This window comes from Pongo abelii, chromosome 13 (assembly GCF_028885655.2).
Source record: "Pongo abelii isolate AG06213 chromosome 13, NHGRI_mPonAbe1-v2.0_pri, whole genome shotgun sequence".
NCBI classification, from domain to species: Eukaryota; Metazoa; Chordata; class Mammalia; order Primates; family Hominidae; genus Pongo; species Pongo abelii.
Window position 1 is genome coordinate 82,210,899 of NC_071998.2, and position 23,728 is coordinate 82,234,626.

General features: G+C 44.5%; 1 protein-coding gene across 25 annotated transcripts in view; it reads right to left on the minus strand.

The window, feature by feature from the left end:
* Positions 1–816: 816 nt before the first annotated feature.
* The window catches only part of SECISBP2 (SECIS binding protein 2), a 45,256-nt gene continuing 22,344 nt past the window's right edge, over positions 817–23,728 (minus strand). For 9 of the 25 annotated variants that reach the window (XM_054519448.2, XM_054519446.2, XM_054519445.2 and 6 more), the window contains 9 exons: positions 22,925–23,014; positions 21,350–21,482; positions 15,779–15,945; positions 14,610–14,748; positions 12,889–13,042; positions 11,967–12,187; positions 5,211–5,365; positions 4,588–4,780; positions 3,132–4,059 (listed from right to left, as the gene is read on the minus strand). In XM_054519448.2, coding sequence (XP_054375423.2) covers positions 3,956–4,059; positions 4,588–4,780; positions 5,211–5,365; positions 11,967–12,187; positions 12,889–13,042; positions 14,610–14,748; positions 15,779–15,945; positions 21,350–21,482; positions 22,925–23,014 — 1,356 coding nt within the window. In that variant the 3' untranslated portion in view covers positions 3,132–3,955. 25 annotated transcript variants of the gene reach the window in all.

The window sequence follows — 23,728 nt, forward strand, 5'->3', positions numbered from 1 at the left end:
TAAAGTGTGTGGGTTATGTGGCTGCCAGCAGCACCCCGCTAAACTGTTGCCACCAAAGGCTGGGCATTTATAGCTGATCCTCTGTACTTCAGCACACACAGCCTCCCTCTCTTCAGCCCTCCTGCCTCTCGGCACAACCTGGGAGTGGAGCGAATGCGCTGCTGCTCTGCCTTCCTGTCACGTATGGGAGAACCACTCCTTGCATTTGGATCTTTAGACCCCAAGGAGGGGAACCACAACAGGGGGCTGAGGCCTTGAGTGCTCTGCCTGGGATGGGCTATGAGACAGACTGGGCTGCAGAGCAGGAAAGGCCCATCCGTTCTGCCAAGGATTCAAAGACCACATTGTTCTTTCAGGAAAGCTGTAGCAAGGACACCCTGTAGCCACCAGGAAAGGAGTCCCTGACACCGACCTCAACCCCAACCAGACCCTGCTGCCACTGACCACAGCCACCCCCGGAGAAGGCCTGGTCCCCCACAACTGTGAGCTGTCTTGCCCAAGCCTGCTCTGAACACAGCCATTGGGCCACCACCTGATGGGCAGAGGTGGGGCAGTGGAGAAGCCCAGAACCCAAGTGGGCCTGTGACAGGAACTAAGACTTAAAAAATTACGTGCTTACCTGGGACAGTAAGTTCTGTCTGGCACAAGCAGGTAACCAGGATAGCTAACAGGCTTCAATAGCTGCTCGTGAACTAAAACAGCAGCGTGTGTGCAGGTTCCTCCTCTAGGGTCAGGTAGCAGGCTCTGAAGGCTGATCCTACACCGTCCCAGTGACTCCCCTTTACAGAGTGCCCCCACCCCCAACAGCCAACAGGGTTAGCATGGCCAGCACAGATCGCTGCTTTTATTGATGCAAATCAAGCCTGCTGCTTCTCCTGCCTGCAGATTTAGCTAAGGAACTCCAAGATGCATGACCGGGACAAGAAAAGGTGAGACTCCACATGAAAATGCCTTGCCCTAAACCTTGAATGACTGTGAGATGCGATCTGGGAGTGCATCTGTCAAGTCTTTGTGTTTTCTTCACTAACCTCAGAATACTGGGCTCTATTTTATCAAGCGCTGCAGTTTATGCCTCTGTCCCCTGTCAATGCTCAGCTTCTGCAACAGGACACCGAGCTTGACGCAGAAAGCCAAATAGGTCAATTATGCAAATCTCCTGGTGCCATATTAAATATCTTGACAATGGAGTAAGTCTCATGAGTGTTTTGTTCTACCTGCTTTCAGGTCTCTAATTATTAAAGCTGTATCTCTGAAGACTCTGTCACTGTGTGTGTGAACTTGTCCTAAAGCTGCTCAGCCTTTAATCTTACACACGTCTCTTCTTGTCTGTAGAATGACAGTTTTCATGTCTATCATAAAACCAAAGCCTCTGTTAAAAGTCAAGCCACACCCCTCTGGTGATCCTAGTAAATACTGAGGAGTGTCTTCCCAGCAGTGTGACAATGACCTGTTTTGCATCCCCTCTTTCTGGAGTTGGACAAATTCTCTACCAGCCTTTGTGTGGGATCAGCATACATCGCCTGCTAATTCCTTCAGGATCCATCACGACAGAGGTGTCCTGAAGATGCTGGAGACACCTTGGTTGTCTCCACACGTTCCCCCTCCGCACCCCGAGTCGAGAGGCCCAGCTGCCTTTGAGGTGTGTGCTTGCCCATCCAGCCAAGGATGCCAGTCTTGCTCACAGAACCATCACATACTCATAACCTGAAGTTTTCCTGTAAAATATCCATCAGCTCACTGTGGTTCTTGCTTTGGGTGTGGCTTCAACCACTACAAACTGCTGAGTGAAATGCTATGGGATTTGGGCTTATATTCTTGGTGCTGTTTTCTGTCTCTTCTCCTGAAAGTCTGGATTTCGAGCACTTTCACGCTTAACAAAATAATTACATACTTGAAGTTTTCGTAATGTGGAGTGTTCTACTGGGAAAATGGAGTTATGAGGATGAATTTCTGAGTCTTTGCTCTGCTGGAAAAAATAAAAATAGAGTTGTACATTGTTCAGTTAAATGACTGTACTTGGCGCCCCTGGCCCAGAGCTGTGTGCTTCATGCGGCACCATCTGCACGTTGAGGGAGCTGAAGTCACCTGCAGCAGTGGCCTCAGCTGGAGTCCTTCACTGCCAAGAAAATGATAGCATCACCAGGCAACCACGTGATGAAAGTTTGGTTAAATCCCAGGAAAAGGAAAGCTCTCAGCAGCTGCATGAAATGTTGAAAAGCCTACCTACTCTGTTTAAGCTGCTTTTATCTTAAGATTAGCAAAACAAATATCACAGACCTAGAGAGCTCTAAAAAGGGGCTTTGAGCAGAGGAATTCATCTCTAGTAGAGATCTTTAATTTTTTGATTTATCAAATTTTAAAATTCTAGCTGCTGAGTGCAGCTCATAGGCTATTTTGTCTTTTTCCCCACAAATTAATTTTGGAACTTTTATTCTCAAATAATCTCCTATTTTCAAACTTACCACAACTGACTTGCTACTTACTGATGAGGGGAGGAGGAAGCAGGAAAGACCTCTCCTTTCCTGCTGACTGCCCTGAAAGATAAATGGGTGGAGATGACTTGCTGCTTGGGACTACTGATGGCCTGGCTGACCACATCTACTTCCCATGTCTAAACAGCTCAGAACGTGTAAAGAACAGCAAGGCTCACACTGGTCACTGTGAGCTCCACAGATGACAGGGCAGACGGTGCCTTCATACACCAACCTCTGGTCACATTTCCAGCCCTGCCCATAGCATGTCATTTCTGACTCATTATTCCAATTTTATTTGCTCATCACAGGCCACTTCTCAAGAGGTACAATATTGGCATGACTGAATTCAATTAAGAGCACTTTCGAAGCCAAAACAATACAAAAAGCAGTGAAAATTCTTTCCTGCCATTGGCTGTGGTGAAAACGCAAGCACAGGTCGGGATTGAGCCAGATCTGGCTCTGGCAGGTCTGTGCAGTGCTGGAGGCTTTGACAATCACTACTTCCAGACCTAGGAGTGCTGGGGATAGCAGAACCCCCACTACGCGGCCCCCTTTTATTTCAGGGCCCAGACTGTCCAAAGGAGGTAAATTAAGACATAGGAATCATCAAGTAAGACAGAGACCACTGATAAGCCTAAAATCACCAGAGTCTGAAACAAAATTTAATAATTACTCTTTATTTAAAATAAATAAGCCCTCTTACTTACAGGGAAAATATGAAAGCAAACTCTGTCCTCCTGGTCTAAGACAGAAACCACATTCAGAATATGTTCATTGAAAAAGGAAAGATTTGTTGATTATCAAACAAATCTAGGTACTTCAATAAACATTGTTTCTTTGAAAAATAAAGACTGAAAGGAATAATTCATTTGAAAAAGTCACAGGTTAGAAAACCAATTTTCCTTCTGAGGCTCATTTTAGGAAATCCTCCAAGTGTTCCCAAATCTTTTAAAAAAGCTACATCCCCTGAGAAAGGGCCCTTCCCCTGTAGCCCTCTTGCTCTGACACCAGCAGCCCTGCACCCTTCTGCCAAGTGGCTCCCTGCAGGACGGTGCTGTTGCCGGGCAGGAATGGCCCTCCATGGCCACCTCCAGCAGGCGGGAGCTCACCACCTGCTTTCTCCAAACTCACTCACTTGGCTCAGCTATTCTGCAATGGAGAGGAAGTTTCCTTAGCAGCCAAAGTATTCTAAGTATCACATTTTCCAGTATTTTCCAGATCCATAGTGTGCTCAGAAAGCCAGAGCTGTATCACCAGGCTTTTAGAGAAGATTAACACCTGCACATCTGAATGACCCTTAACAGGCTCCGCAGCACTGAACGCCTGCAGACACTGCTTCATGTGCCCTTTAATGCTGATCAATTTCCAGATTCAACAGTTACACAAATTACACTGTCATGAAAAACTGAGAAGAAAAAGCCCCAAAGTCTTTTTCAGACCTCCCCTCCTTACCCAAAATACAGACACACAGGCAAGAACTCTCATAAATTCAAATTCATCATTTGAGAGGTTGAAACCTCCAAGGATTCTTCTAGCTCCAGGGTACATCCACTGTATGCTTCCAGATGTTTTTTCCAGATTTCAACTAAAGTGAGAAAACAGCACGAATGAGGAATAGGCATCAATGAGTAGGAAAACTCCTGTAAGAAAACCAGCAGCATGAGAGAGGGAGCCTGTGGCCACTGCCCAGCAGCTCACGGTGCTCAGAGGTGCCCTGGCAGACGTTCACTCACTGTTCTCAGCCTACTGGGCCAGGCTGCCCCTTATTGAGCAGAAGCTGGGGGGCCATCTTCTATAGGGCAGCTGGGGCCTCATGTAGGTAGGCTAGGAGAGGACTGAACCTTTACTTGGCCTTCCAAGCCTGTCTTGGGTACAGCTATCCTTAAGGCCACCCATTGTCAAAAGACATCTGACTTGAAGTCTGAGACAGTCACTGACAAGCCCTTCCCACTTCAAAAGTCTGATAATACCTCTTAGGCAATGGGCTGGACTTACCAGGCCCTGCTACTCAGCTGGTCTTGCAGCATTGTGAAGCTGCTCTCCTAGGGACTCTAAAGTCAATAAATAACTTAGAGGACACTCGACCTGACACGACTCTCCCTTAAACACTCACTGTAGTGTGGCTCTTCTTTTTCTGTCAGGGCTGGGGGGCCATCTTCTGCAGGGCAGCTGGGGCCCTGTGTGGGTGGGCTGGGAGATGCCTGAGGCCTGGGATCTCCCACCAGCTCCTGCTGCACATTCTCCAGCATGGTCTTGTACGCCTGTCGGGCCGCCATTGTCAGCTCAACCATCTTGTGGAACTGATCCTTGGGCACAAGTGAGAGCACACAGGTAACCCAGCTACAGAGGACACGGGTCCCTCAAACTCAGCAATGGCCACCTCCACAGAGAAGCAGGGGTGACATGGGGTAATGTGGACCTCATGCTTATGGGGGGGTACCAGGGAAGCTGCCCCAGAGGAAAGAGTGGGCTAGGCCGATTTCTTGGGCCTGCCTGAGGTGCCACTATGTCAGCAGCAAGCCCAGAACAGAGCTCAGTTCAGAACCAGACACCCCATGCTGTCAAGGAGACAAAGGCTACTTTTTTATAAGAAGGTTCTGCCTAAGTGGTGGCACCTCCTCAATGACAGCCTACTGGAGGTTCTGGGGCTGCTCTGTGGGTGAGCCCACACTGACCACCTGCCCCCACTTCCTCCCACGGGCAGTGACTGAAGAGGTCTGTGCCCTGTGCACTCACCTGGGCCCCATCATAGCTGAAGATCCCCACCACACTGACAGGAACTGCCTTATTCAAACTGCGCCCCAGAGCTTTGCGGTTGAGAGCAAACACAAAGGGAATGTTCTGCTCACAGGCATAATCAATAATTGTGTGCAAAGTGTCATCCAGCCCACCTGGTCAAAGGACAATGAAAAATGACAGGAAGACATGTCACATGGCGTGTGGTGTTAATACTGGTTGCAAAGAGCTTTTTCTTAGCAACACACCCATCTATGATTTTATACCCAAGGCAGAGGCCCCTGAAAATACAAGGAGAAAGCAAGTTGCAGAATCAACTCTCCAAAAATATGGGGAAAAATGGAAAGAAAACGCACAGCTGGTATTGTCTTAACAGGAAAAGTTAACTATTAGTATTACTGAAACTTACCACATGCCAGACCACTGATCAACTGCTTCACACCCATTAGCTCCTGTGTCCTCCCCCAAATCCCAAAAGGCAGACAGATGCTGTGCCCTCACTGACAGATGCAGAACCAGAGGCACAGAAAGGTTAAGTTCCTTATCCCACATTGTACCCCAGTCAAGGCACAGGTCTGGCTCCCAAGGGCTCACCACCCTCTACTCCCTGACCCTGCTTCTGGGCCAGGGACCAGCCAAGGCTGGTGCATCAGAGAGAGGAAGGAGGTGAAATGAGTACCATGTGCAGGTGATGCACCTGGAAAACCCAACAGCACCTGAGAAATACTCCTAATAGCATGAGAAGTACATGAGGGGGTGTGGCACAAGTCTCTATACACACGCACACAGCAGCCAGCTGGCATATATCAAAGAGACGACTCCATTTACAACAGCAGCACAAGACTATAGTTGGTAGGAATCAATTTTTCAAGAAACATGAAAAGATGTACAGGCAACTTCAACATGCTGTTAAAGAACACAATACTAGCCTGGGCAACATAGTAAGATCCCATCTCTACAAAAAAAGAAGAAAAAAATTTTGCCCAGTGTGGTGGTATGTGCCTGTAGTCAACCTACTCAGGAAGCTGAGGCAAGCTCAGTAACTTGAGCCCAGGAGTTCAAGGTTGCAATGAGCCATGATCATGCCACTGCATTCCAGCCTGGGCAACAGAGCGAGACGCTGTCTTTTAAACCATCCCTGCAACAGAAAATCTGAACAAATGAAAAGGCACCTATGCTCCTGCATAGAATGATCCAAAATGATGAAATGTCAACTCCACATTAATCTAACACTTTAAAACAGCGGTCCCCAACCTTTTTGGCACCAGGGACTGGTTTCGTGGAAGAAAATTTTTCCATGGACAGGGGAAGATGGTTTTGGGATGAAACCGTTCCACCTCAGATCATCAGGCATTAGTTAGATTCTCATAAGGAGCACGCAACCTACATCCCTCACAAGCGCAGTTTACAATAGAGTTTGTGCTCCTATGAGAATCCAACGTTGCTGCTGTTGTGACAGAAGGCAGAGCTTAGGCAGTAATGCTCACCTCCTGCTGTGCCACCCAGTTCCTAACAGGCCCCAGATAATACTGGTCTGCAGCCCAGAGGTTGGGGACGCCTGCTTTAAAATACTGTAAGTTACTACAGACGGGATTTCATTGAGAAATAAAAAATATGGAAAAAATATAAAAAGATGTCAGGCTAACATGGTCAGGTATTAAAGTTTACTATAAAGGTACCATAGTGTAAACAAGGTGATGCAGATTAACAGAATGGACGCCAGAAAAAACCGGAGTTTAATGGAAACAGCATGTGAGGAACAGCATTTCGGTTTAGTTAGGGAGAAGATCCTAGAGGACTGGGTGGACCCATCCTGTCCATCTTAGACCACAATAAATCCTACCTAAACATATACAAATGAAGGAACCAGGAGATATACAGAATTTTAAAAGCAAACCTTTTAAACACTGGAGTGGGAAGGCTGAGAAATAACACAATACCTAGATGCAACTAAAAAATGAAATACCAATATATAAAACACCTAAAGTCTCTGCATGGCCAATTTTTTTTTTGGTGGAGAAACTGACAAACCAGAAGAAACACTTGCAACTCTTACCCAAAGGGCTAACTTATAAAAAAGGTACAAATCAATCTAAAAGAGGTTAACATCCCAAAAGCAAATGGGCAACAAATATGAACAATTCACAGAAAATGCCAAGCTCCTGATGCTGACCCTCCCTCATAAGAAAACTGCTAATAAAAACTCCTGGAGAGGATGCTCACACCACCCTGGGAGGGAACACAGTGGTCTCTGGAGGAAGGCACAGCATATGCTTTCGAGTTACCAATGCACACAGCATTGTAGGCCAGGCACCTGGCCTACAGGATACTCACCCAGTCCTTACAGAGCGACTGTAAAAAACAACAACTGTTTACAATTAGCATAGTATCACCTGGAACCTACTTACATATCGATCCTCTCATTTCAAGAGAAGAACGTCTCCAATGCACGTCCTACCATACTGTGGAAACTGGGAACTCATTCTGCACCTAGTTGGATGGGAGATTAATTTCTAAGCCCACAGCCCTTATTCTGCCCACACCCTGCCCCTGATCTACCCAAAGCATTTGCAAAGTGATGAGGAGGCAGCCTCCTGGGATAGAAACTTTGAAGAAAAAGACCAGTTCCAGATGGGCTGGGAAAAGGGGAGATAGGGCAGAGATGGGGTGGAGTGTTCCGTATTCCTTAGGTATACTTACAGTGAAATCTATATTCAGTTTGTCAGGGGAGACATATGAAGTCCCCCTAACATCAGATGCATGTCTCTCACTGGAGGGTCTCTGCCTGGTGTCCACCCCAGCTCCTGGGAGTGAATCTGAAATGTTATTTGAGCACTGTGCAGAAACAACCTAACAGAGCAGGCTTGGCTACTGTCCTCTCGAGGCTGCCTGCCAGGTTGGCCCTTGGCTGGGGTCTGTGAACTTGGATTTTGGGAGGGTTCCCACCACCTTAACTGGTAAGAGTAACTCACTGTGCCTCTATGGTGTGCAAACACTGTGGTTTCTGCTGAACACCTGCTTTCTTTCTGGAGTCTGGAACTTTGTGTGTGCTAGGCAGAGGATGCCTGCGTGACCGGCCCCCAACAGAACCCTAGGCGCTGAGTCTCTAATGAGCATCCCTGGTAGACAACACTTCCCACGGGCTCTTAACTTGTCTCTGGGATATTAAGAGTCTCCTATGTGACATCACTAAAAGCGACTTTTGGAAGCTGGAGCCTGGTTTCCCCCACACTTAACCCCATGTGCCTCTTCGCTTTGCTAATTTTGCTTTGTGCCTTTTCACTGTAGTAAGTCACAGCTGAAAGTACCACTCTATGCTGAGTCGTGTGAGTCCTCCCGGCACATCACTGAGCCTGGTGGTGGCCTTGGGAACACCCAATACAAGCAGCAAAGTCCAGACTGTTTTGCTCAAACAACCTCCAACCTGTTATTAGTGAGATGAAAGCACGTGTGGCAAGGGCCAACTACTGAAGTTCCACAAGAAAGCTTATGTCAAACAAGCAAGATGCTAGGCTCAGATGATTTCCATTTCAAAGTTTAAGTTCAGAATTATTAAGTAAAATGCCACTCAGAGCAAATACAGTACTTCAACATAATTCAAGGCTATAACATCAATTTTTATCTTTAAGATGACTGCAAGCCATTGGCTATCTTATCTGGCAAATATTTATAAAATATACAATCAAGTCCCTTATGCCTCAAAGCAAAAACGTGTCGGAACCAATGATTACACAAATGCATTTTAAGTATACAACAAATCCTTATGATGCTGATCAAGTAAAAACCTAGCCCCATGCTCTGGCAATAGGCAGAGAAGGGGAATGATGTCTTCCAAGAAAGTGGGGTGACTGTAGGCTGAGGACATACATTTCCACCTTTTTGTTTTTTAAAGACACAAATCCACGGAAGAATGTGAGAGACAACAGCAAAAAGTTTCAGAAGCTGACATGCAAATGGACAGCTGAGCTAGCCAACCTAAGCCAACAGTGAGAAAAGCCTAGAACAGCCAGCCCTGGATCCCAGAATCCCCCAAAGGTTGGGAATAGGCAGCACAGGGTGAGGCACAGGTGAAGAGGGCTGGTTGAACACTGGCAAAGAGGCAACTCGGTGTCCAGCCCCTCAGCTGCAGCCCTCTGGTGAGGCACAGCACAGGTTTGCAGGACATGACGCACCACACTTCTAATGGTGGTGAGAAGACGAGCTCACGGGGTGAAGTTCGCCTGTCCCTCCAGGCAGGCAGTGAGAAGTCTTCCTTGGGGATGTGACCAGCCCTAGTGGAGACAGAGACACCCAGGGGCACTTCCAACATGGAAGCAGCCCAACCACATCATCCTACAGCAGAAGTTCTCAGTGCACTCCTTGGAGAAGCAGCAACAGCACCTAGGAACTTGCTGGAAGTACAAATTCTTGGGCCCACTGGACCTACTTGAAGCAGAAACTCTGGAATCTGTGTTTTCCCCAGCCCTCTGGGTGATTCTGATGCTGGCTACAGTTTTGAGAATCACCATCCTCAATGCTGCTCACAGCTTTGAACACCAGCCACACACCCAGATTTCCAGTCGGCTATTTAGTGGCTCTTAACTAGGCGCAGACAACCAGGACACAGAGGACATCTGTGGAAAACCTCCACCATGAGAGGCCAAAACAAACAGAGCAAACTACTTGGAGGAAACAGAGGCACTGCAGGGAGAGGAACTAGGCATCATTAAAATTCTCCAAGAGGCGACCATGAGGCAGCAGCAATGTAATTAAAAAAAAAAGGAATCTTCAGAGGACAAAAACAGCTCCCAAAAAATAAAAATAATATCAGAAGTAAAAAATTATACAGAAAGTTTACAAGATATGGTTGAGAAATTCTAACAGAAAATGAAACCAAAAGAAAGAGATAAAAAGAAGCCCGAAACAAATAATGTGAGGACACCAGTCCAGGAGGCCCGACCCTGACATACTTCCAAGAAGAGCTGGCAGGGACTGGAGGAGAGGATTCAAAGCAAAAATTCAACATGTCCCAGAGCCAGACACTGGATGCAAACTGTCCCACATCCTGTAACCCCAGGATCAAGGCACTTCCAGTGAATCCCCAGAGAGCGGGGGGTGCAAAATGATCACAAAGGATCAAGAATCAGAGACTCTGGATTTCAAGCAAGAGCTTCAAAATATGCCTCCCATGAATCCTTTTCTCCTAAACCACTGGAGGATTCACTCCAACAAAACAAGAGTGCAGCCCAAGAAGGAGTCCATAAACAACACCTTATTGAGAGCAAGGTGGGAGCCAAGGGTATCCCTGGGTGGCAAATGCATGAGGTGCAGTGAGCTGGGAATGAAGGTTTCTTCAGCAGATGAAACTGCAGAATGCCTGGTGTAACCAACTGTCTTAGAGGAGACTGAGGCAGCTGGCTGAGGGCATAAGGTTTCATTAATGCTAAGTATATAGACAATTAAGCAACCACCACAAAACAAGAACAATAACCCGAACTATACATTAGGGTAAGTAATAGCAAAGCCCTTTTGCTCTATTGGGAAGATGACAAATACTTAAAACAGAAAACATGTGAAGCAGTAGCTCACAAGCCTCTTACATGGAGATATGGAGGAAATATCCCACAGTGTGGCTAACAGCTGACAGGTGGAGTTGGTAGGCAAGGGAGGGAGCCCAAGCCTGCCTCTCCCTTAACAAACCCTACAGGACTACTTGACCCTTTAGCTGTGAACATGTACAACACTGACAAAAACAGCCAGGGAAGCATGTGGCCTGTCCTCTCCAATGACCTGGAAAGGCCTCTGGGCACACAATCAGATGAGTGGGTCACTGAGATCCCTTCTGTCATATTCTGGTCAGCGGTGATGCTGGACCCGTACCGAGTTAGGACAGGGACGAGCTGCTGGCTGGGGGCCTTGGACATGTCACAAAACTTCCAGGCTTTAGATATGAAATGGTAACTGGAAAACATCATCTCTGAGGGTTCAGCCCCAGGATGTGGATGCATTATCTCAAAGTGGGATTCTGTAAAGTTGAATTTGACACTGCAGGAGAACAGAATGAGGCCAGGGAGGGGCTTGTGAGTGTTCCCTAGCGTAGACGGAGATGAAGGACAGGTGTCCATGAGCAATGCCACTCTGCTCTTATCAGTTCTCCTATTGCTCAATTCGAGGACACAACACAGACAGGCAAGTCCTCCAGAAGCCAAGAGAGCACAAGCACAGGGTAAACATGAGATGTCACAGGTGAGGGTTCACTGTCACCTGACCCAGCATATCACATCCAACAAAACAAAAACACACATTCCAGTTTAAGTAAAATGGCAAAGTATTTAGACAAAGCCACATCTGTAACAAGCAAACAGATGAGTCAACCACAGACTGAACAACTAAATGTCAAGTAGACGAAAGCCCTAGGTAGGTACTGCATGGCTGCCAAGCACAGCATCTCAGTGGTGCAAGGGACCAGTGACAATCCCAGCCCCAGGGTAGTGGCCTGCACAACAGAGGCATGTCTTTCCCTGATGCCAGAGGCCTGTGTGGGCTGGCTGGCCTCCCAGCGTGCAGGATCACAGGACCCACCTGCCCTACAGAGGGTAAGGCACTTGGTAATGGTCAATGCAGTTGGGAAACAGTTACTCAATAAAAACAAAAACCACAAAGAAAACGAGTTGTCAAGGCCTGTGGCATGGGCCACCCAAGTGTGTGGCAACCACGAGGGCACACTAGGCACTCGTGCAGGGGCCCACATATCACAGGACTACACCGTGCCTTTACCTTTTGACTGTATCTTCTCACAGTTGGGAGAAATAATGACACATTTCAGTTTTTTGAGCTTCAGGTGTTTGAGAACTTCCCTCAACCCCAACACAAGTCGACGTTTAGTCTTGGCCTTGACTGGATCTTTCTGGTACATACGGTCTTGGAAACGGACCAGTTCTTTGAGTAGGTCGGTAACACAAGCATCCACTTCTTTACTAAGCATCTGGCTGCAGTAACTGAAAGAAACATCAGACATCAGGAATTGTGCCACTGGCTGTGACACTGCAGCACTGCTCCCATCCCACCCCAGGGAGAAGAGACGTAGACTGAATCAGACAAAAAGTCACGTTTCAACAAGTACTACTAACCAGAACTGTGGAATTCCTGATGACTTAATTTTATGAAAGACAAATACTGGGGCATCTTCCCCCATTCCCAACTACAAGGGACAAATTTCTCTGGGCCCTGCCCGACCATAGTTTGCCACAGGTCCCCATCTCAGCCACTACCCCGTGCAACTCCCTGTCATGAAGACAAATACCGGGAGACTATCCTGGAAGAAAAGTGGGCAGGGAAGAAGGCAGAGTGAGCACACAAGGTTAAAGGAATCCTGCCGCCTAAGAAATTATACAGATTAAACCATGAAAAGGGGCCCAAAGATGATGCACGGTCACTTCACTATCCATTCCCGACTGCAAACCTGGACTGAGGGTCCCTCTTCCATCATTAATAGCACAAGAACCTCAGTAGAAGCAGAATCAGACACAAGGATTAGGCTCTCCCTGAATGCGTGTAACCAGGTACCCAACTTCTTTCAACCATGAGGGTTAAAGCACAGTGTGGCCCAGCAACAAGGATTTATGGGAGATATCAATGCCATACTGAACCGAAGCACTTCCATCTTCCCCTAGTCCCTGGCAGGCAGGGGCTCACTCACTCCCTGAATCTGCGGCTGTGGATCTTAGGGAAGGTGGCGTGATTGGGAGCAAGGTGGGAGGCCTCTGTGTCCCTCTGGAGTTCTGTGCCTGGTGGCTCTTCAGACTTGTCCTCAACCGAAGGAGTGGAGATCAGTTCGTCCATCCCCTCTGGCCCTTCATGGAGGAAAAAGTTATCATAAGACATCTGTGAGGCCCAGTGCACACACTGAGGGGCTGGCCCAATGCAGTCTCACCAATGCAACCAGACCCTGCACACAACCACCACATTCACAGACAACATGCAGAGAGGTTTACAGAAGGCAGAAAAAACAGACGAGGATGCCTGGGGAAAACAGAAAAGCTGGTGGAGGCAGTCATGCCTGGAGGTGTGCCTCCCCTCAATTTACTTATATAGTTCATTTTTATTATGGTAAAATATACATTAATATTACCATTTTAACCACTTTTAAGTGTGCAGTTCAGTGGCCAAATTTATTTTTTGATTTTGAAATTTAACCTGAAGAATCTCTTATGAGGGAGTTTTAAAAAACAGGGTTTTAGTTCTAAGTTTTTTCTGAAATGCTTGAGACCATTTCTTTTTGAAATAATCCTTTAGAAATAGCTGAACTCCAACATCTAAACTATGAGAAACTCAAGACGTGTGTGTTTAAACACACCAGATCTGATGCAGTGATAGCTTACTGTCCCCAACTAGTTACTTCTACTGACTATCAAAATGCAATTGCAGTAACAGATCACCAAATGAAGGAATGAAAAAACATATACCACACCCACAAGAATGGCAAGGTTGAAAAACATAGTGCCCCGTGGGCTGGTAGAGATGGGGAGCACCTGCAACTCTCAGCCTCCCTGGGGCTGTAACTGGTAGAACAGTCAGAAACCCATTGGGCAGGAGCTACTAAAGCAATTCTGCTCCCAGGTAATGCCCCACAGGAACGAGTGCTTGTGTCCTTTAAGACACATACAACACTGTCCGCAGCAACCCTGTTTCTAATTACCCAAACTGGAAAATGCCTGAATGCCCATCCGCAACCCTGTACATTCGTCCAACTGAATTTTCCACAGTGATGAAAATAAATGGCATCTCCATGTTGCCAACAAGGCTGAAGGAAAGGGGACAAAGAGCAGCACATAACACACAGTTGCACTAGAGCCACAGCCACAGCCCTTGGTGGGGTTGCCATGGGGCAGGGTCTCCTGGGGGAGGCCTCTGACAAGAGGGCACAGGCAATTGCTGGGCTGTGTTTTGCTTCTTGATCTGAATGCAGTGGTCACTGTGAAAAGTCTTCAAGCTGTACACTGATATTTGTGCACTTTTCTGAATGTATAACTGAATAAGAAGTTTCCTTAACAACACACAATTGTGTTCATGCCCCCACATCTCCAATACTTGCTGGTGAGCAGCTGTGCAGCTAGCGGTGTTAATTCTCATGACCACTTCAAGTTAGAGGACCATCCAGCATCACACAGATCAAACTTGGTGGGAAGGGAGGATCCTCACCTCTGTCCCTCACAGACCCCAGAACCAGAGGGACTAGAAACACTCCCCCATCTGTGGGGACCTCCCTTCCCTGTAAAGCTGGGAGCTCAATGCTGACCCACTTTCACCACAAAAGCAAGAGGAGTCAGCCAAGTCCTGGAGAGTTTGCTCAGCACAGCTCATCCTTTTCATAGTTGCTCCCGTTTAAATTATTCTTAAGGCACAAACAGAAGTTGGTACCTGACAGCTCTGCCTGCTCGGGAACCTGGTCGTCATCACCACTCTCTCCATCTTGTGTGTCATCACTGGTAAAAGCTGGACTCACAGCATTTTCTTGGAGACGCTGCTGCTTTCTCTCTTGCCGTTCTTTCAAAATAATCTTAAAAATTAAATAAACAATTAAAATGCCTAAATACTTGTACTTAAAAGATAAGCTCTTCTGCAAATTAAACTGCCCAAGTTCAACTTTTTGGCAATGTGCCTATTAGTGCCCTGAGAGCAGCCAAGTGCTCCCCAGACTCCAGGGAGCTCACCCAACCCTCCCCACTGGTTTTGGAGTGGCACGTTCCTCCCGAGGTATGCAGAGCAGCCACACAGGAGAGCCCTGAGCTCTAAAGACAATTCTGCAGCTCAGCACTTGCCTGAGCACCTACACCACAGGCTGCTGTGAGAATTCACCAGAGGGAGGCTGGGCGTGATGGCTCACGCCTGTAATCCCAGCACTTTGGGAGGTGCATCACCTGAGGTCAGGAGTTTGAGACTAGCCTGGCCAACATGGTGAGACCTCGTCTCTACTAAAAATACAAAAATTAGCTGGGCATGATGGCACACGCCTGTAATCCCAGCTACTCGGGAGGCTGAGGCAGCAGAACTGCTTGAACCCGGGAGGCGGAGGTTGCAGTGAGCCGAGATCGCTCTATTGCACTCCAGCCTGGGCAACAAGAGCAAAACTCCATCTCAAAAAACAAAAACAAAAACAAACAAAAAAAAAGAATTCACCGGAGGAGCCTGTGACTGTCCTCCTGGAAGGTGTGCAAGGAAGTGTGCATTATTCACTGACTCTGAATATCAGACAGATCAGCTAGGGTAGGATGAAGGGGGATCATAAGAAGAAGAAAAATGCAACTCCTCCCATTTCTGGTTTTCTGTCCATCCACTGCAAAGTTGAAAAAATAAAACATGTTCCTTTCTTCTCAGGTAGCTAAAGCATTCCCCACATCACATATCCCTGACGTGTCACGCTGGGAGGGTGAGGGATCATTTGTTAGAGTATCATTAACACGTTTTACTACAACATATTCAAGTAATGTAAATCGTAAAATCTAAAAATCTAAGAGCTGAGAGAATAACTATGGAAATGTGAAACTAAGTTTTCTAGCGCCTTGCTTCGGCTGAAACACCCCACATACCTTCTTCAGTGAGGTTGGTTTCTTGGCCTTGGGGATCTCCCTCTGCTTCCCTTTCTTCATCAGTGGGGCGCTGGAGTCCAAGGGATTGTGCGGGGTCTTCATTTGACTCACGCGGCGGCTTCTCTCCCCTGATGCACATTCTTTGGAAAGGACTGGCACTGCTCCAACTGAAACGCAGTGGGACAAACCCCTCACGGTCACCTCCCAGATGCTCCACCCAGCTCTTGGACCGCAGCTCACCCAGGGGCTGCCTCAGGGTAACTGAAGGAGTTTGCCAAGTCACCCCCAGCTTGTCCCCACAACCCTTCTCATCTTTGAGAACAATCTCTTACACATTCTTTTCATTGGCAGTAATTCTAAATGAAACTTAGTATCTTTTGGATGAGATTCCCAAAAAGTATCAAGTAATTTAGGAACACCTACCTTCCTATCCATGTAATCAGATCTCCCATGTTTCTCAGTACAGTCTATACAGCATGGATCTCATTTTCTGACTCAGGACAGTTCTAGGTGGTCTGCACTCACTGTTGCTACTGTGAACACGTCCCTCTCCACCACCGTTTCCAGTTGACACTGCCTTTGTGGAAGCTGGCCCTATTGGTTTCTGTATGTTTATCTTGTATCTAGCTACCTTATAAGGCCACTATAAGATTCTAGTAATATTTCTAGTTAATTCTCTTGAGTTTTCCAGGCATGTTTTCCAAAACCCCATCATGGGCAGTTGGTAATCCCTCTACATAGTCAATAAATTATTGTGATTACTACTGAACATTTCAATTTTATTCTCCTTTTCTGTTCTATTTCCCATCTCAATAATTATTTCAAGTAATCAGTTAATTCCCATATAGTTTTATCCTCACTTTTTGATCTGGAAAATTTCCAAACATACGCCAAAGAAAAAAGAATGGTAAACAAACCCCCTGTGTCCATTGTCCAGCTTCAACAATCATCAATATTTCTCCAAATGTATTTTACCTGCCCTCCTTTAATTTTGGAACACGTTTTTAAAATAATTGGTGCTCTGTCAATCAGGCAGTCCCACTAAGTCTCGCCTGTCTGACTGTCTAATTCACTGCTTCAACGCAGAACGTAACCTGCCCAGGTCAACCAAGACAGCTGTACCTGCCTCCCAGGCTGCTCTGGCCTTAGTGAGCACAGCTGCTTGCATCTTTGGAGCCTTGTTTCCACATGGGGTTTGAAACATACATGTGACTATGTGACTGCCTCAATTGTTTTTCTCAGCTCTTCGTGGAAAACCCTGTATGGCTCATAGGTGCTCACTCACCCGGTCCCCAATGACACCACCAAGTTCAGCATCTCACCTGGGCTCCTGCAAAATCTGCCACAAGCCCTCTAGCTCTACACCTCCTGCACCCCACTGCCAGGCAACTCTTCACAAAGCACTGACACCGGGCCTGAGGAGGGTCCTTCCTACAACAGATGAAGATCAACCATTCCCTCCCACAAAAACAACCACGAAGTTCAACAGAACTGCCAAACACAGTCATATCAGCCCTCTGGAAAGTGACCAAAGGTTTCCAACAAACCGAAGAGTGCTTACTCCTTAGATGAGTAGCCTTCAGGTGGGAACAGTATGGGTCTGGATACTCCTGTCTGAGGCTTTTCCCAGAGTCTCTCCCTGCTCTGCTTTGGCTCATTCAACAGGTGCCAAGGCTATGAAAACCAGCAGCTTCCTTGTCACTGCCATAAGGGGCTTGCTGAATTCAAAGTGTAGTCATTTAAAGTAGTGATTTCAACAAATGGGGAAGGCAAGGCAGCATGGCCAGTCTGAGGCTGCCATTTTGTACAGTCAAGCAAAAGATAGGGCCAGGCCAGCGAGGACTTACACAGAGTCCAGGGAAGACTTGCTATAGGGATGAGCTATGGGGCGGTCAACCAAGAATTCTACATCCAGCAAAACTAACCTCCAAAAAGTGAATGCAAAATAAAGACATTCCTAGACAAAGACCATGAGAATTTGTTGCTAGTATTGCTTGTGTCACTAATACCAAAGGAAGTCCTCCAGAAGAAATACTACCAGAAGTGATACAAGATGGCAACTGAATCCAGAGGAATAAAGAACACCTAAAATCATAAATATGAAACTGGTAAATACATATTTTTTCCTTGTTCCTTCTCTTCTTTAAAAGATATGGCGGTATAAAGTAGTAGTTCCAACACTGTAGTGTTTGGTTTATCATCTATTTAGATGTACCATATGACAATAGCATAAAGGGGGAGGAAGAAAATGGAGACCTATTGGAGTAAAGTTTCTTCAATATATAAACTAACATGTATACTGTAATCCCTACAGCAACTGCTAAGAAGGTAGTTTTTCAAACTAAAGTTAAAAAAAATCAACAAAGAAATCAAAAGTGTACTCTAAAAACATTTAACACCAAAGGCAGTAGAGGAAGAAGTGAGGAACAAATGATGAAGTTGACAAAAACAAGCAATGGGGAAAGGACTCCCTATTCAATAAATGCTGCTGGGATAACTGGCTAGCCATATGCAGAAAACTGAAACTGGACCCCTTCTTTACACCACATACAAAAATCAACTCAAGATGGATTAGACTTAAACGTAAAACCCAGAACTATAAAAACACTGAAAGACAACCCAGGCAATACCATTTTGGACACAAGAACTGACAAAGATTTCATGACAAAGACATCAAAAGCTGCAACAAAAGCAAAAATTGACAAATGGGATCTAATTAAACTAAAAAGCTTCTGCACTGCAAAACAAACTATCATCAGAGTGAACAGACAGCCTACAGAATGGGAGAAATTTCTGCAATCTATCCATCTGACAAAGATCTAATACCCAACATCTACAAGGATCTTAAACAAATCTGCAAGAAAAAAACAACCCCATTAAAAAGTGGGCAAAGGACATGAACAGACACTTTTCAAGAAACATACACGTGGCCAACAAGCATACGAGAAAAAGTTCAACATCACTTAATCATTAGAGAAATGCAAATCAAAACCACAATGAGATACCATCTCACATCAGTCAGAATGGCTATAACAGAAGCTGGTGAGGTTGCGGAGAAAAAGAAACGCTTATACACTGTTGCTGGGAGTGTAAATTAGTTCAACCGCTGTGGAAAGCAGTGTGGTGATTCCTCAGACCTAAAAACAGAAATACCATTTGACCCAGCAATCCCATTACTGGGTATATACCCAAAGGAATATAAATCATTCTACTGTAAAGACACATGCACATGTGACTGTTCACTGCAGTACTATTCACAATAGCAGAGACATGAAATCAACCTAAATGCCCAGCAACAGTACACTGGATAAAGAAAATGTGGTACATATACACCATGGAATACTATGCAGTCATAAAAGAGAATGAGATCATGTACTTTGTAGGAACATGGATGGAGTTGGAGGCCATCATCCTTAGCAAACTAACGCAGGAACAGAAAACCAAATACCACATGTTCTCACTTATAAGTGGGAGCTAAATGATGAGAACACATGGACACATGGAGGGAACAACAGACACTGGGGCCTACTTGAGGGTGGGAGGAGGGAGAAGATCAGAAAAAATAACTATTGGTTACCAGGCTTAGTACCTGAGTGACAAAATAATCTGTACGACAAACCCCCATGACACAAGTTTACCTGTATAACAAACTTGCATGTGTACCCCTGAATCTAAAATAAAAGTTTAAAAAAAAGGAAGATCCACAGATTAAAAAAAAAAAGTAGCGTTTTTTGAAATAATAAACTACTTCAAAAGGAAGAAACATATCTAAAAGCCTATGGTGGAAAATTTTCATGTTGCTTTTTATGACATATTGTGCGTTTTAACTGTCTTGGCTCTTAAGAGAAGATGTGTCAGAGGAAAGAGGCAGCCACATCAGCACTACTCCACACTGTTCCCAGTGGTGCCCCATACGCAGGCAGTAAACCATTTCCATGGAATGCAGCTTCCTCACCCAGACAGTAAAGATCTTCAGAAACTCAGGACACTTCTACAGATAAGGAGATTTTCAGCTACACAATGTCATCATATCAAGTGGAAAGCTCATCTTTTAATAAGATCAATTTTTAAAAATCATCCTATTTTAATAACTTAAAAATGTTTTATTTGTGGTAATATATGACATAAAATGTACCATTTTAACTGTTTTTAAGTGCATAATTCAGTTGCATAAATTATATTCACAATGTTGTGCAACCATCACTACTATCCATTTTCAAGACTTTTTAATGCTCCAATGAATACTCTGTCCCCATTAATAATAACTCACTATTCCTTTTCCCCTCAGCCCCAGGTATCCTCTAATCTATGCTTTTATGAATTTGCCTATTCTAGATATTTCTTTTAAGTGGAATCACACAGTAGTTGTGTTTCTGTGTCTAGCTAATTTTATATGGTATAATGTTTTCAGGTTTCTTTCATGTTGTATCATGTATAAGAATTCATTCCTTTTTTAAGGTTGCATATTACATTGTGTAGGTATACCATATTTGTTTACACCGTCATGTGGTAATGAACATTTGCGCTGTTTCTACCTTTTGGTTATTGTGAATAATGCCATAACAAACCCCAGTGTAAAAGTGTCTAAGTCTGTTTTCTTTTGGGTAAATACTGAGCAGTGAAATCGCTGAGTCATGTAGTAACTGCACTGAGCATGGTAAGAAGCCACCAGGTTGTCTTCCACAGACAACCTGGTGGTTTCCACAGGCAATGGCTGCACCATTTTACATTCCCACCGGCAGTGTACGGGGTTCCAATTTTTCCACATCTTCACCGACACCTGTTATGTTCTGTTTTTGGATTAAAATCATCCCACTAGGTGGGAAGTAGTATTTCACTGTACTTTTGATCAATATTTATTTCCCTGATGACTAATGATATTGAGTATCTTTACACACACTTATTGACCACTTGTGTACCTTTTTTGGAGAAATGTCTTTTCCAGTCCTTTGCCCATTTTTAAATTGGATTGTTTGCTATTCAGCTGGAGTTCCTAAATATTTGAATATTAATCCCCTATCAGATACATAATTTGCAAATATTTTCTCCCATTCTGTAAGTTGTCTTTTCGCTTTCTTGATAATGTCCTTCGGTATGCAAAAATTTTTAATTTTAATGAAGTCCAAAGTTTATTGTTCTTTTGTTGCCCATCTTTTTGGCACCGTATCTAAAAATCCAATGTCTAATAAAAGATCATGAAGATTTACCTGTTTTCTTTTCAGAGTTTTATAGTTTTAGCTCTTATATTTAGCTCATTGATCCATTTTGAGTTCATTTGGATCTATGGTGTGAGGTAGGAGGTATGACTATTCTTTAGCATGTGGAAATCCAGATGTTCTAGTACCATTTTAAAGAGACTGTTCCTTGTTCTTTTCATGGACTTTGCATACTTATGAAAAATCAATTGGTCACAGATCCATGAATTTATTTCTGGACTCTTAATTCTATTCCACAGGTCCTTATCTATGTTTATTCTAGCATCACACTGTTTTATCTATAAATAACGTTAACACAATAATCTAGCTGAAAAAGACTTCCAACCACTTGCCTGAGATGGAAAGACTCTCTTACCTGAGACTACCACTGGTTTGGAGGACTGCTTTGCATGCTGAGAGTGCTGCTTCTTCTCCAGGGCTGTCAGCATGCCCCCCAAATCCAACTGCACTGGAAGCTGGCTCTTCTTTACATTATTTTTAAAATTATCCTGAAAGTTAAAAATTTGTAAGTTTACTTATAAAACTATACAAACTGTGCTTTTCATTTTACAAAAAAACTGATGTAAAGATAAAATGAAATAGATTGAGACTATAAAAAAGAATTTTTAAAAATTCAAGTAATGAAAGGAAAAAAATCAATCCCACATTATCTGCCAGTATTACCATGGTTGTTTATGTCTTCCTTCTTTCAGAACATTGGGTTTATATTAAATCACCTACACTTTTGTCTATATCTCCATTGTGAGTAGTCAACAATACACATCTACAGACAAGACACTAGCACTTGTATAAAGTCTTTGGCTACAAAGTCTGTGTGTGAGGCTACTTGGTTAGTACTATCGCCTCATTAGCCCATTCTCTCTCCAAATGCCTCCGTAAACTAACAAAATGCCATGAAATTATAGTGATACAACCAATGCCTCCGTAAACCAACAAAATGCCATGAAATTACAGTGATACAACCAAAAGTCTACATAAGCCCAAATCATACTCAGCAAATAATATTAAATGCAGGCTCAAAGTCTGATATGCTCAAAACAAGTGTTATTTTTGAAATTGTTGTGATTTGGGTTTTGAGTATATAAAAAGTTGTACAAGGAAGCCCAGTGATATGTCCTAAGGCATGGTGTTCCATTTGCTTTAGTGCCTCTGCTCCACTCTCCTGCCAAGTGTTCTCTTCCAGGACACCAAAAACCCTACCGGCTGAGGGCTCCCATCAGGGGAAAGTACCAAGTGCAACAAAGGACAGGCAAGGAGGCCTGCTGCATGGAAGGAAGATGAGTAAATTGTAACATTGAATTGAAAGTTAACTCACACAAAGGTTTAGAATTTTATTTTTCATGAATGCGAAAACAACAGCCCCCTTTAAAAGGCAAAACGACAATGAATATCCTAGCAAATAAATGTCTACAAGTACACAAGTTCCCCATCTAAATTATGACTCACAAGCTCCCTCCTGAATCTATGGGGTAGGTGGTGGAGTAGAGAAGGGGAATCACCTCCACTTTAGCTTCTGTTTTAACTGCATAGAGTAAAACTGTGGTGCCTCTCTTATTTTTCTTCTGTCAGACATTACTGACTTGCAAAAAAATTCTTCTGTTTCCCAAATAAACTGAGTCAACTTTTTCCCCTTAAAGTTTCATAAGGCAGTATGATCCCCCTCCTTTCCGACTTAGCAACTGCAGTTACCAATAATCTTATTATAAAATAATAATCTTATAAAATAAGTCTATTATAAAATAATAAAATCTTATTATTTAAGAGCAATTCTGTTTCAACATGCTGGGTACAGTTCTCTCATGAAGGAATGAATCAAAACAAAACCACCTGTCACCATACAGAAATGTCTGGAAAGCAGTTTTTCTCAAGCATTTAGTTGAGCCAGAAAAGTTAAGCCTAAAGCAATTTGTGGTTTCAGTCTAAAAATTACCTGTGGCTGCTGCTTAGATTGAAATTTCGGTGTCTCTATTCTGTCTCTTCTTTCAGATGCAACTGCCAGGTTGGGAAATTCCTCGGCATCCTAAGTAAACCACACACCCCTTTAGCTCTTTGTTAATGCAAACATGCCAAGTGCGACCTTTTCCTTGCTTATATTTTCATTCTTCAGTAAGGTCCCACAAAAGTTCTTAAAAGTGATTTAAAAAAAAAGCTGCGAAACTCTCACATAAGAGCTTCTGCTTTATTTAACTGAGAGCAAATTTAAGGGCCACAGTTCTAATACCCCTGTACCCAAAAAAGAGAGTGCCACCAACAATCTTGGTACACCGAGGGGTCTAAAGAACTGACCTTGGACCACCTTGATATGAGAGTATTCGAGTACCCGTTCTTCAAAGGATTATGTTTTTCATTAGAGAAACCATCTAGATTCAGTAGATTTACATGTTATCTCTGCTGAACCCAGGCTAATAAATGGAGCCAAAGGCAACAGGCCTGCTAAAAAACCATTTTTTAATCACTTAAAAATGCCTATGTCATTTTGTCAATATTTTGGTCCCTTGGAAAAAGATGGGAAACATGGGGCAGAAATATAAATTATTCACTTGCCTAAACCATAATGCTCTGCCATGGTAGGTTTTCAAACATGTAACCCAGCTATTCTCAAATGATGTTCTAAGAGCCTTGGGAACCCCCACCCCAAGTCTGTGGGAATGCCTGGGCTTGACCCTAAGCTGGGCACCTGGGCAGCACCTCTAAGAGAGCCTTCGGCCTGCACAAGCAGCCAGGCCACCTGAGT